General features: G+C 40.7%; 1 protein-coding gene across 4 annotated transcripts in view; it reads right to left on the reverse strand.

The window, feature by feature from the left end:
- Window positions 1-3,714: 3,714 nt before the first annotated feature.
- The window catches only part of LOC137342213 (transmembrane protein 248-like), a 36,148-nt gene continuing 26,450 nt past the window's right edge, over window positions 3,715-13,412 (reverse strand). For 2 of the 4 annotated variants that reach the window (XM_068005993.1, XM_068005994.1), the window contains 5 exons: window positions 12,163-12,466; window positions 11,316-11,463; window positions 8,563-8,722; window positions 6,896-7,033; window positions 3,715-4,903 (listed from right to left, as the gene is read on the reverse strand). In XM_068005993.1, the coding sequence (XP_067862094.1) occupies window positions 4,883-4,903; window positions 6,896-7,033; window positions 8,563-8,722; window positions 11,316-11,463; window positions 12,163-12,466 (771 nt within the window). In that variant the 3' untranslated portion in view covers window positions 3,715-4,882. Of the gene's footprint in view, window positions 4,904-6,895; window positions 7,034-7,058; window positions 7,420-8,562; window positions 8,723-11,315; window positions 11,464-12,162; window positions 12,467-13,412 lie in introns of those variants that run through there. The other 2 variants (XM_068005995.1, XM_068005996.1) reach the window with 2 other exon arrangements.

The following is a 13,412-nucleotide window of genomic DNA, read 5'->3' on the forward strand; positions in this document are numbered from 1 at the left end:
CATAGATTGTACCTGAACCATCTCTTTAAAGGTCTCCCCACCACTGTACTATCAGGCAACTGCAATGAAAGGAAAACTGCAGACTTTTCCCGTCTTCGGGCTGGGGATATGATCTGGATGCAGGATGATCAATTTTCTGCAGATGGAACTATAATGGATCTGTGGTCAGGTTGTTTGGAGGTGGAAGCGGAAGTAAATAATCATTGGGTTGCTTTGGAGATAAAAATGTAAGTTTAATTTTTTTGTGCAAACAGTGGGGACCTATGAGTGTGGATGCCAATATTAATATATTTCTCAATTTAAGATGACGCCAAGCAAATAGTTACACGAAATTCAAGCAGGACAAAATAAACTCTCCAGAAAGGTGCAGAGAACTGGGCAATAAAGTACTTTTTAAGGCCAAGACAAGTTTTTAACGGAGAGTTAAATGTCTAGCGACTCTAATCATTACGGGGACCCGAGCTCAAGAGGACTTCAATCCACAGATTTGCAGAACTCTAGTTAAAGAACATTTTAACGGATTTTTGACGCAGTCACGGAGGTACTATCTTGCTGCTATTTATTTATTTATGGCAGCAGGGACCCCAGGGCCCATGAGCACTTCCAAAAGAAATGTATACTGTACAGAGGTACAGGCCAGAAGGCAAACTATTTTTTTTTAAACTGAAAGAAACACATTTAAACTGAGTATAGAAAATACATGTAAGCTGAAATTGTTTGCAGGGGATGCCTGAGTTCTGGAGGGCAGAATCAGGAATCAGCCTCGAGGGGAGTGTTACAGCGCTACCAATGGAGAAAATACATATTGCCAGCATTATCTGTTACTAAGTTACTGCAAGCGCCCTCTTGATAACCTCGTCACACACAGTTTGGGAACCTCAGACTTACAGGAAATGCATTTTGATCCAGTGAGCCTTTCAGTATAATTTAAATACTGGTTTCAATATTTCCTAATTATCTATCTATTTGGCTAATTTGACTTACCAATATATTCAATTTACAGTAGAAAAAATTAGGCATCTTTTTTCCAAAATAGCATCTAATCATAGAATAATGACCAAATTCTGGAACTAGATTCTGGAACATCTATGAGGAACAAATTCAGAAATCCAATTACCTAACTAATGCCGAAAGCGAGAGCACTATCAGAGGGAACTCTAGTGTAAACAACTTGGTGTCATTGCTATTGGAGACATCTGAAGCTCACTTAGGAAGTAATTTCCCTAGATTGTTCCCAATGGCAAAGATAATTGTCTGCCATCAGCCACACTGTGTTATCTTGATTGTGGTTGCTGACAAGTGGAACTCTTTAGGAAGGTCCTAGTTAGAATGACAGTTGTACACTGGAGATTGCAGTGATTGTACATGCAATACAGTGACAACTGGTGCAGTGGAAGCAGTTCTGTAATATAAAGAGGGCGTACATCTCCAAACCAGGGATAATCAAACATGAACATTTGCCGATGCTTAATGGACATTACCAGACAATTCCATGCAACACACATTTTAAGAAATCCCTTTTGATCTTTGTTTGTAATAGAATTCATTCATGAGAACAGGCTGATTGTTTTAATAAAACTGGCAATACTTGGCAGGGCAGAGCTTCAAAGAACAAAAACACAGCATTTTCTGAAACATTGATGCCTACTGATATATGTATGTTCCTGTGTCATTAGTGGCAGTATATATTATTTTTCTGGTAACTAATTAGATCATGTTTAGTTTTTATTTCGTCACCTTATTAAATGTTAATCCTGCCTGTGCAATTGCATTACAAAGGTTCCTGAGTTAAGCACCAGCCCAGAAAAATTAGTGAATAGACTAATCTCAAGTGGATCAGTCACTCTCAATACTGAGAAACCTATCTACAACCAAGATTGGGAGAAAACTCACTGCAATAATTCACAAAGGGGTTTACAGGCTGCCGGGCCTTGAAGTAACACTCAAAGATACCAAGCAAGTGCCTATAATCGATGGGCCACAGTGGACAGTGTTTTAGGTCCTAACCAATCTGTACTGCCGGAAGGCAGCTGATTCCATCAATATGTCAAAGCCTTATATTGCATTTGGTGAATTCCAGTTTGCTTAGTATTGATTGTTTCAGTATACAAGCCACTTTATATAACTGGTTCTGTTGATGAGAACAGTCAACACTTATCACACGCCCAAGAAAATTATGCTTTTATAGTTAGAAAACCACAAATATTAGATATTTAATCTTGGTTCTACCACAACACTGCAGGACATTTTTCCTTCCAATTTTCTCCTTTAAACATTTGACTCTTTGCTGGCATACAGTTTCACCAGCTCCCTCCAAGTGACCATTCTTCACGAGTAAGTCTAGACAGTGAATATATTAGAGTATTTTGCCATGGAAGGGTGAGCCAAATTTAATCATAGCCAACCCTTGACTGAAGTTTTCTAACACAGGAGTCCTGAGGCCAATTGTAGCACTTCTACCACAGTCCTGGCTAAGATTAGCTAACTCAGCACAGTTTGGGGATCAAACCCACAGACTGTGTCTTTAATTCTTTTGGTAACTGTGTTCAGCAGTGTAAATTGGTAATGAAAATTAGGCACTTTCCTTAAAGGGAGAAGAGGAAGATGCAACCTAAGCCACTTTTGCACAGTGCCTGCTAATTTGTTTAAATGCAGCATTGACAAAAGTCCTAAGAACTGTTTGTCAGAAGATGGTGCATGTTCCAGTGAAACCATGAAAAAGGAAAGAGGGAGTCTCACTTTAAAAACTAAATGGATTGTCATTCATAGAAAACAAATTAAGCACACTCCTCATATGCAACTTGTATTGGTTTACTGTAAAAAAAATTATACTGCTCTGCATTACATTCTGTTGTCTTTAGGGTATGGTATAAGGAGTTAGAGTCTGAAACTGGGTGTTAGGCACAGCTTAGTTGCTTGCCAATAGAGGCTTTCTTTTTAAGACCAATGAGCGATGAAAAGCCTGCGGAAGCCCAAGCTTCCCTCGGTCAGCCCTTTCAGTTTTCAGCAAAGTGACATTAAAATAAAACCAACATTATAGTAATAAAGATCCACCGATCCCAGGAGTAGATATTTTAACCTTTTACGACTAAAATAAACAGGATTTTTTTTAAATTTAAAATTAAGTGAATTAATTCTGCTTGCTGTATCCTCCATTCTCTCTCTCCTGTTGCTTCTTTAAAAAAAAATTGTGCTTACCCATTTTCTTCTGCTGTCCATTTCGGAGGTAAAACTTAATTCTTTTTTGATAATTAGCCTCTGAAAATGTTTTTTTTCAGCCAGAGATCATTACTCTAAAGATTTATGTTATTTTGATTCAATTTTTAAGTATTTTTGAGGTTTTCATTGGTGTCCCTGTAGTCCAATTATCAATAGCAATCTCAAGTCTTAAAAGCCCTGATTTTTAATCTTTCAAAGCTCTGAAATAATATTAGAAGTTCTTCCACTGTTGTTGTCAGAAGGCTTTCAAACATAAATCCACATCACTCAATCATCTGGAGTATCAGCCTCTAATCTCCCTTCCATCAATAAGATTTACATCAGCTGACCTGCAACCTTAGGAACGACCAGAATGGACATTGGGCTTGAATTCTGACCTAGTTTCAATATTATATTCAATTACATCAGAGTCCATGCACTTACACTGGGAATATTAACTAAGAATGGTTTGCAGCATGTGGAAGAAATAAAAGATTAAGGAGGAGGCAAAAAATGTAAAGAGGATGCTATTAGAGTTTTAATGTGGTAAGACGTAAATCCACACCTACAATTAGATCTTAGTGGTTGTCTCAAATTTGTTTTAGCAATTCACTCAAATACTGACACCGTGACCTGTACCTGCCAATATATCTGTGCCTCCACCACAAATTTGTTGCAAGGAGCCAGTATTGCACTACAGTTAAAACACACTTACGAGCCCAACTCCAAATAACCAACATGTCTTGGAACTGATTTGGCACGTGCCTCAATACCCTGAAGTGTGGTGACATTAAATTAGGCAAGAGGAACTGAAGCAATTTTTTAAAAAAAGAGCTTTGCCATAAAAAGAAATTAGGTATGCCTATGGAGCAACTATGTAATATACAGACAGATTGAAGGGCATTTGCACATTTTATAGATCTTTCTCAGTATTATTACTAAACTTTTGTCACAAACATTTAATTTGAGTGTATTACCCTCCCACTAGGACATGTATCCTCTTTTTAATCCCCTCACATGAAGATTTTTGCAGGCTACTAGGAAATTCTCAAGAGATACCACATGGAGACACTGGAGCTTCAAACTTCCGCGCACATGGCATGCACAAATTGCAGATAATACTCATTTGGAACTTTCCACAGTATTCGAAACACACATCATCAGGATATTTGACAGTAGAGTTCTTTTATGGCAATACTTTACCTACATTCAAACACACAGGTCAAGTTAACAAAGTAATAAACTTATGAACAATCACTGCAACGACAGTAAAATTTTAAATAAAATGAACAGAAAATAGTAGAACCTCTGAGTTTTCAAAGCAAATTGTAAATAAGTTATTACATTCAAGTTTTACCAAAACCGTTGCTAATTGTTTAAGACACTTTGGGGGGGTGGGTGGTGGGGGGGGGAGGAATGTATACAATTCAAATGTTCCAGTTACTGTTACAACCAGAGTACAATCATAACAGAACAACCAAAAAATGTTAAAGGCAAATTCAATTGGTTTCAAAAATAATTGTTTTTAGTAAAAGTGCACAAATTTAATGTGATCTTTCCCTCATTATGATGTTCATTTCCCTTTGGGAAACTCGCAAGAGATATTAAGAAGCTGGAGATTCTCCCATCTTCTAATACATTCCATAAATTTCTCCTCCCAACAAAGTGAGAGTTTGGTCTAATATCACATCTCTAGAAGATGGACCTAGAACAGAAACAAAGAAACACAGTAAATACCCATGAATGTCATGCCAATTTTCTCCCTCTCACCTCTCCTAAAGATACTATCTCATGCTGGAATCCAGTTCCACCAGTTTAATTGCCCTCCGGTACCTTGCCCATGTGGCCATTCTTCATGTGAGAGCCAACACAGTGAACCTTGTCAAGGTATTTTATTGTTGAGGGGACAGGGAAGGATGCTAGAGATGAGGGCAGTCCTATCCTCACTCATCTATCTGTGCACATATTCAGCATAAAAGGGTTGCAATCTTGAGCAAGAACCCTGGCTGATTTTTTTTCTTCCTAGTAAAGGATGCAGAGGCCAACTGTAGCACCCTTACTCTCACCACAGCTGAGATTAGCTAACTCAGCATAGACTGGGAAATGAAGCTGGAACCTTCTGTTGTATCTGCCTCAGCAACATGCTGAAGCCACGTGGGGACTGAGATTCTGTTTTGTAGCACAATGTACATGTTTCTTGTATCAATTCCTTTAAAAGTGTGCGTGTATAAGACTGCCATATGTATACGGCACTATCTTTTACAGCTTCATGCTGTCTATACAGATGAGTGTGTGCGTGTGCAGATATTTCTATTTGGAAATTTAAAACAAATAGTTACAATACAAATAGAAAATCAGTAAAATCCTAAACGACTATATTACAGACAATCTGTAAACTGCTAACATTCCTGTGTTTCAAGAAGCAACTTATTTATCATAAATAGTATGATAAGTACCTTGGTAATATCAAACATTTTGAATAGCTCTTTCTAAAACAATATTTATATAGCACCTTTCACGACCTCAGGACGTCCCAAAGCGCTTTACAGTCAATGAAGTACTTTTTTTTTGAAATGCAGCAATGTGATAATGACCAGATAATCTTTTTTTTTAAGACTTCTAGACAGAGACTGTCTGCAAGCACTCCAACATAGGGGCATCACATTCAAACCTGATCCTGTCCTTACTCTATATCAGGAATGCCCACTCTATTGGAGGAAGAGGGTGGATTAGTATACCAAAACTAGATTGAATTGCTTTTTGGTCAGGGAGAATCACGAATTAACACATCCAACATAATGATCTCAATTTTAATGGGAGTAAGGGCGGTGGGTGAGGGGTGAGGTGGGTACAGTGCACACGGGCCCTGAAGTGGAACCCGGTCAGATCCCCTACCTTGCCGGCGGGAGTGGGAATTTGGCAGCAGGAGGCCGCAGCCGAGGACTGAGGTTAAGTGGTAAAGGGGGGACTCCAGACGCAATCAGAGGGAGCCTGGGACAATGGAGGCCCAAGGCTTCCTTGTGCGGCCTGGAGGAGCATTCCTGCTCCTCCTGGTCTACAAGAAAACCTGATTAAATGTAATTATTCATCTGCCTGGACCTCTTCTGGCCCACGATCCACCTCCTGGCAGGTCTGGCCTGACGGGAAAGCGGGGACTGCTCCCCAGCTCAGGCCTCCAACTAATATTGCAGTCAGATTCAGATGACACCATTGGGACCCGATCTGCATATTTAAAGAAGTACCTCACTTCCTACCTGCAGGTGTCCCACTCACCTGCTCAAAACAGCAACATATATAAGACACAACATTCAGGACCCCCAAACACTGAAATTGGCTAAAGGGTGCACTCTGCTTCCTGGGCTACTCCATTCCATGCTGCTGCATCTGTGATCTTCTTTGCTGCCCACACCTCCCTCAATTGGCCTAGACTGAACCTGGAACCTTCCTGGTCTGCATGCCTCAGTACCATTACGGCATTGCATTTTCCCACAGAATTATTGGGGTGCTCTTTTTAAGTTCATTTTTCCTAATGAACCAGTCACCTGCAGTACTACAATCCCCCGTACTGTACAAAAAGCTCAGTTCTCCCCATCTAAATCTACAGCACTGAAGATGAATGTCTTCCATGAAGAAGCTGTAAACTATTGAAGTCTAGTTTATTGATAAGAGTTAACTTTTCTCTAATGAGCCTGGTTACCTTGTGTAGGTTCATTGCCTTGTGCCTCAGTCTCTTTCTCAGCCCACATGCTACAGACAGACAGAAAATAATGAGAGCCAGCAGAAGCAGAATGTAACTGGTCTTCAGTAAATGCTGACTGCAAAGAATACGGTCTTCCTACAGGGAAAAAAACAACTGAAATATAAATGGCAATATGAATTAATCAGTCCCCACTACCTGCTGAGTAAAGGCATCACCCAGTTTAGCACGAAACCATACAGACTAGAAGGCTGCAGATTAAATTCCTAACCTCAGCTAACACCAATTGTGGTGCTACAATTTGCTTCAGTGCTCCTGGGCTGGGGGGAAAAAATCAGCTACACTTCCCACTCTGAATTCCTACTGGAAAGTGCACAAGTGGATGTAGGTGAGGGTATCAGGTGAAGACAGGATCGTGTTTGGCTGTAATGATCTACATAGTTGAATAACCTTGTGGCACTCACCATTTAGGTTCTTGTATGAAGAATAGTCACTTAGGCAAGGTACTAGAGGGCTGTCAGTGCCTGCGCAACAGTGCCATAGCATGAATCAGCACCATCCAGCGAGAAGGAAAAGAGAAAGAATGGCAAAAAAAAGTTCCAATAATCAAAAAAAAATCCAGTAAAGCAAAAGTAAAATACTGCAGATGCTGGAAATCTGAAACAAAAACAGAAAATGCTGGAAATACTCAGGCAGCATCTGTGGAGAGAGAAACAGGGTTAGTGTTTCAGGGCGATGACCATTCGTCAGTTGTAGAGACCAGTTTCATTGCCATTGGAATAAGGCAGCCTGAAGCTCAAAAATACTGATGTAAAGGAGCCACTGAGGCACTTAAATTTTCTTCAGGGGTGGTGAGGTTAAGGCCTGCACCTCTCCCAACCCTGGGACACTTCAGCTGGACTTTCCAGCCTCTTCAGTGGAGGAGGGAACCCCAGATGTGCTCTTATGCCACTGGAGGCTTGCAGATCACAGGAGTATCTTGTGAACTTTGGGAGAATCAGCGGCAGAGGTCAGGGCAGGTGCATCTGGGCACTTTCATCAAGATGTGCTGTCCCACAGATTTTTGGGGTCTCTACATCTTTTTGAGTCAGTTACAAATGTACCCAACTTTCCTGATGATACACTGAGAAATGTAAGCTACTGTCGGTTACATTTTTGTAGACAATATTGAATAAATGTCTGAAAAGAGAGAGATAGCATAAATGAATATAATATACATAGGATAAATGCCATTAATCATTTAAAGGATCATTTAAAAGAGATATTTTTGTAAAAAAAAGTTTATTTCTTTCCAAACTTATACCTGTAATTTACTTTCCTCCTTTAGTTTCCTATTGTGTCATGCACCATTTTCTGACCTGGTTCAAGGGTCTTTGCCCGTACCTATCTTCATACACATGTTATGAGATGTGGAGGAATGGCCGTAGTAGACTTAGTCTCGATTTCTCCCTCTCTGTGACCAAGCACCCAGTCTCTACTTTGTACTTTGCTCTTTTGGCATGATACGGATCAGAAATTTGACGCATGGGGTATTTTGAAAAAAAAATGATTTACATACACAGTTGATTAAATATTAGTATCAGATATAGTTTTCTTCATAATAGATTTAGACAAATTGGTGACAACCAAGGTAGAGAAAAGCGTTTTTATTTGTCTCTGAGTCTCACCTTTGACAGCACAATGGAAAATTTGGGTTCAGGTTTGTACTGTGCCTTGTAGCACTGAGCAGAAGTGAGATCTTGTGAAGTCTTTTCTGAACTCTCTGCCAATGTGGCTTGATACAATGATGCATCTGTGAGATTCTCCAAGGTACAGGAAGGAAAGTATCTGACAGAAACAAAAGATGAAAATAAATTAAATGTCATCAACAACAATGAACATCAAGACATGAACATGTTTTGGGTTTTACTATGCCAGAGACCAATTTGACATGAAGCAAAGCAGATTGCTAAAATGATGAATGACATTATAAAAACTCCCAATAAGTACATCACTTGGAGTCCACTATTGCCATTAAAGAATGATCTTGTTTTATTTGTGAGAAAATGTTGTTAATGATTGTTATATACAGTCCCTATCATTTATACCACCTGTGGTTATTGCGGGCAACCATCTATACTGGGCAAATAACGCTAGCCATTGCCATTTCCATAGATGTCAATTACAAAGGCACCGCTTATACCATATTAAGCGCTCCAGCTATTTTGGGCAGACTCAGCTGTTCAATCGTTAAGGTGTGATTACCGTGGCTACTTAATTCCCTGTGATTAGTGTCTGGTTACAGCTTGCGCTAATCAGCACTGACTGCAGCAGCAAAAATGACTGGAAAGAGGAAAGCAATGAGCCTCAGCACAAAAACTGATCTCATAAACAAGATGGTTGAGCTGCTGAAGGTGAACCAGTGTGACCTAGTGCAGCACTAGTCTTCTAAAATCTACTGTCGCCAACTTACAGAGACATTGTGCACAGCTGTTCACTGAATGGCATCGAACTTCCAACCCAGACAGAAAGAGGAAGGATGGGGAAGTCGAGGAAACTACGCTGGTTTCAGAATGTGCGTGGGAGAGATACGCTTATCAGTGGCCCCCTTCTAGCCCAAAAAGCCAAGCAGTTGGCTGAAGGTTGTGGCAGGCCCGATTTTAATCCATCTGAAGGGTATCACCTTGCTGACCACGCACTTTGCCTGAAACTGACACCGACGACATAGGTACAATCCGAGCCGACGCCATGGACAATGACAATGAGGGAGAACAGGACCCGGATGAAAATAGTAAAGAGATTATGGTAATGCTGGCTGATGTACGCTCAGCGGTTTTGACACTGCGGCGGGCTATGGAGCAGCGTTCCTATATAGAGCCAGACTGGGACACGCTAAGAAAAGTGAAGAAAGTTTGGCATCCATACTGCCAGAAAAAGACAGTCCAGGCGCGGATTACAGAGTTCTTCGCTGGAAACAAGCAGGAATGCTGTGTAACCTGTAAACTTCAGTACAATGCTCTGAAGTATAAGTTACTGCTTTTTTGACTTTTTAGCAAGTGTGTCTCAAATGGAGTTTGTGAAACTGCATACATGTTGCTTTACTTTGTTCATTGGTGATTTGGGTGCATTTTAAATGTCAGGTTATTTGTTTGAGAAGCACTACTCATTTTACCGTCCATCTCATATAGCAGGCAAACCACATTAACATGAACACAACCGATATAAGCGGTGGCGACTGTATTGCAGTTTTACCTCCAGGCAAGAGGTGTGGCAGGCAAGATAGAATCATTTGTGATAGTGAGTTATTCTCCACAACAGCCTACTGGCGCTCTTCCAGGTTCACACACAAAAAATGGTCATATAGAGGATGCTGGACAATTGCTGCCACCCATGACCCAGCATAGGCCACCTTCAGGAGAGGATAAAACTGAGCAGAGTGGAGGTGGGGGGGTGGAGAATTCCTGGAAGCCCCTAGAATTAGTGGCATTTACAGGACATCAAGATCAACTAAATTTATTTTGGGAACCCTATGATGTGGTTTACAGTTGCGCTGAATACAGTACACACTAAACAGGCTAGACTTGTTATCACTGAAATGCAAGTCACTTTAAACACATCTACAATGTAAATAAAACAGAGTCCAAATTCAAATTCTGCTAATGTATACTGAATAGGTTCAATGAGAAAAGCTAGAAGTTATAGTTCAGTAGGTTTATAGCTTCAAACTACATAGAGAAGGAATGTAAATGGGCAACTGAGTCAAGCCTGCTCCCACCTCTTATCTAACAGCCAGCTATAGAGCAGTATAGGAACAGGTCTGAAAAATCACTTCGGCAAGATTGTTGCATAGACCAATAGGGACCTTAAAGAGGGGAGAGCTTGGCCCATGTAGAAAAATATTTTAGACACACCAGGAATAAGTAACTGATTGCAAAAGTTTAATCTTTTAACAGTTTTTCTCAATGATTTCTTCAGTCAAAGCAACAGAAACATGAGCAGTTATTGTAACTAACTCAATCTATGGAACAAACTGCCATGTAACTATTGTTGCACTCATTTACACATGCTTAGAGAAGGCACTTCTCCATCTTTCCTCAACTACTACTACCTCACTTTCTTCATCTAATCCCCCGATTCTATCTGATTCAGTCTTTCCCTCTTGTCCGCCCGTTCCTCTCTCAGAGGTATCAGGGCATGCAATAATGAAAACCTGTTTAAATATATGGAGGGTCTATTTATGACAGATATGCATCAAAAATTGGTTGTACTTTTAAAAGTAAAACAACTGATTGACATTCCTAATACAGGTCTGCATCCATGCCTCCTTACCCCCTCAGTTTTGGTCATTATAAATTGCTCTGCTCAGATTTAAGAGTCAGAATTTGTATTACTTCAACCCAAAAAAACCAAACAGACCCTCCTCAACTCATTTGTCACTGACCTTGCTTGGGGCAGGACATGTGCAGCTGCAGACATTGTGATACAGGTAAGGGGACTCTTGGTATTTGTGGAGTTTATTTGTGAAAGGTAATGTTCAGGTGGCCATGGCGATGTCAGCATGATGTTAATCATCTCCTTTGCTTTAGACTCTGTAAGAGAAAGAAAGTGGCATTTAGCAAACAGTCTAAAATAATACCGGTAATTTCATGGAAACGGGCTGGGAATCTTCTGAAAAATCTCCCACAGAGGTAAGTTAAGAAATTGTTCCAATTAAAACTTGTAAGTGAAGAGGAAGGATCAGACACAGAATCTATAGGTCAGTGATTTTAGTTACCACAATATCACATTATATAGCCTTTTTTTTAACAGGAGACTGGAAAAAAGGCCCACAGTCTACTGACTCAGATTCTGGAACCGAATGCAAACTGGTCAAATTTATAGATGATACTAAAGTTAGATAGGGCAGGGAGAAGAACAGTTACGACAGAGGAAGCAGCCCAGAACTTACAAACAACAACTTGCATTTATGTAGTTCCTTCAACATAACAAAACTTCCCAAAGTCTTCCACAGAGGCATAATTTTAAAAAAGTGACACTGAGCTAAAGCAGGAGCTATTAGGAAAGATTACCAAATGCCAAAGAGGTGGATCACTATCCAAAAGAGAAAGTGTGTATCTATCCTAGCTTTAACTGACAGCTATACTAGATGGCCAGGGTTTTGCACTTTTGTGCTCACCAGCCTGTGATTTACCACCTCATTAAAATGAATGCAGAAGCACAAAATTCCAGCTAATATTTTCCTTAGTTATTTAGTTCAGAAGGGATCTCCACTGTGCATTCGTGCTTACCTTCCAGCCCCAGCAGATTTCCAACCACCACAGCTTGAAGACGAGTTATGTTACTATAAAATCTTTTTAACGGCTCCTTTGAGTCAAAGCTCATTGGCACTAGCAGAGACACATTGACTGGTATGCCAGCAGTGGCCAAGGGTTGCTGTGTTGTGGTATGAGCTGAAGGATCTGGGTCTGGTCGTCTCCTTACAGAACCACGTCCAACTTCAGGTAGAGGTCCTGTGTTAGACTGCCGCAGGCTTTCATTTTCAGACAGACAGAATTCCAGTTTACTGAGAGACTGCAGGACTGTATTCCAGGCCTAATTCAGTAAATAAAAACAAACATACACATTTAGGACCTCGCACGTAAAAAGGAGGGTTGTTCAACGACATTGCATCATAAGCTATTCCCCCCCAATTTCCTCCACTTCTTTCTTGAAGGTGGGTATAGTTTTATAGCTACCAGTAGCACACTGGTACCTCACTCACAAGGTAATTCTTTGTGTGAGCTGAGACAAGTGTTGGCAAACTAGTTAATTGTGGGACATCACCAAAGCTGATTCTGTCCAAGATATGTCCACACATGCAGGTATGCCAACAGGGAGCCCATAGGGTAGCGATCAACAACAGGAATCCTAGCTGATTTCTTGTCTGCTCTGTTTGTGGCACTAAGCCATACTGACCAGGATGTTCCAGATTTGATCATTGGTCTATGCTGATCCCAGCTCGTTGAGGTGTTACAATTGGTCTCAATGACTCTGGGCTAGGGAAGGGAAAAATAAGTTAGGGTTCCCAGTTCACATCACTATCCAGTGATTACCCGCATGTTTATGTGGGTATCATTGGTCTCCGCTGTGACGCTCCCAGTTGATTAGTTTGCTAGACATCACCATCTAGGATCATGCATGAAGTATGGCCACTTGGGCTGGGTGACAGAGAACTGTCAGCTCCTATGAAACCATACCCCGGCATAAGTCATGGCTCTTCAGTAGATGAGCAAAGAAAGTTTGCGGGGTGGTAGGGGGGAGGGAAAAGAAAAAAGATTAGATCAATAAAGGGATTCCCCACCCCTGTTCCAGTTTTCTCTCCTCCTCTTCTGAAGGCACTGATTGTTAGGGTATCGTTCTGCTGCACCATCCTGTACCTCACCTAGGTGGTATCCTTCATGTGTTAGCTAGTTAGTGGGTATTGGCAGACTTTTTCAACCATGGAGGGCAGCACAGCCAAGCTCAATTCTGTCCTCGTCCAACATCCACACATAAGCAT

Source organism: Heptranchias perlo, chromosome 25, assembly GCF_035084215.1.
Source record: "Heptranchias perlo isolate sHepPer1 chromosome 25, sHepPer1.hap1, whole genome shotgun sequence".
Lineage (NCBI taxonomy): Eukaryota > Metazoa > Chordata > Chondrichthyes > Hexanchiformes > Hexanchidae > Heptranchias > Heptranchias perlo.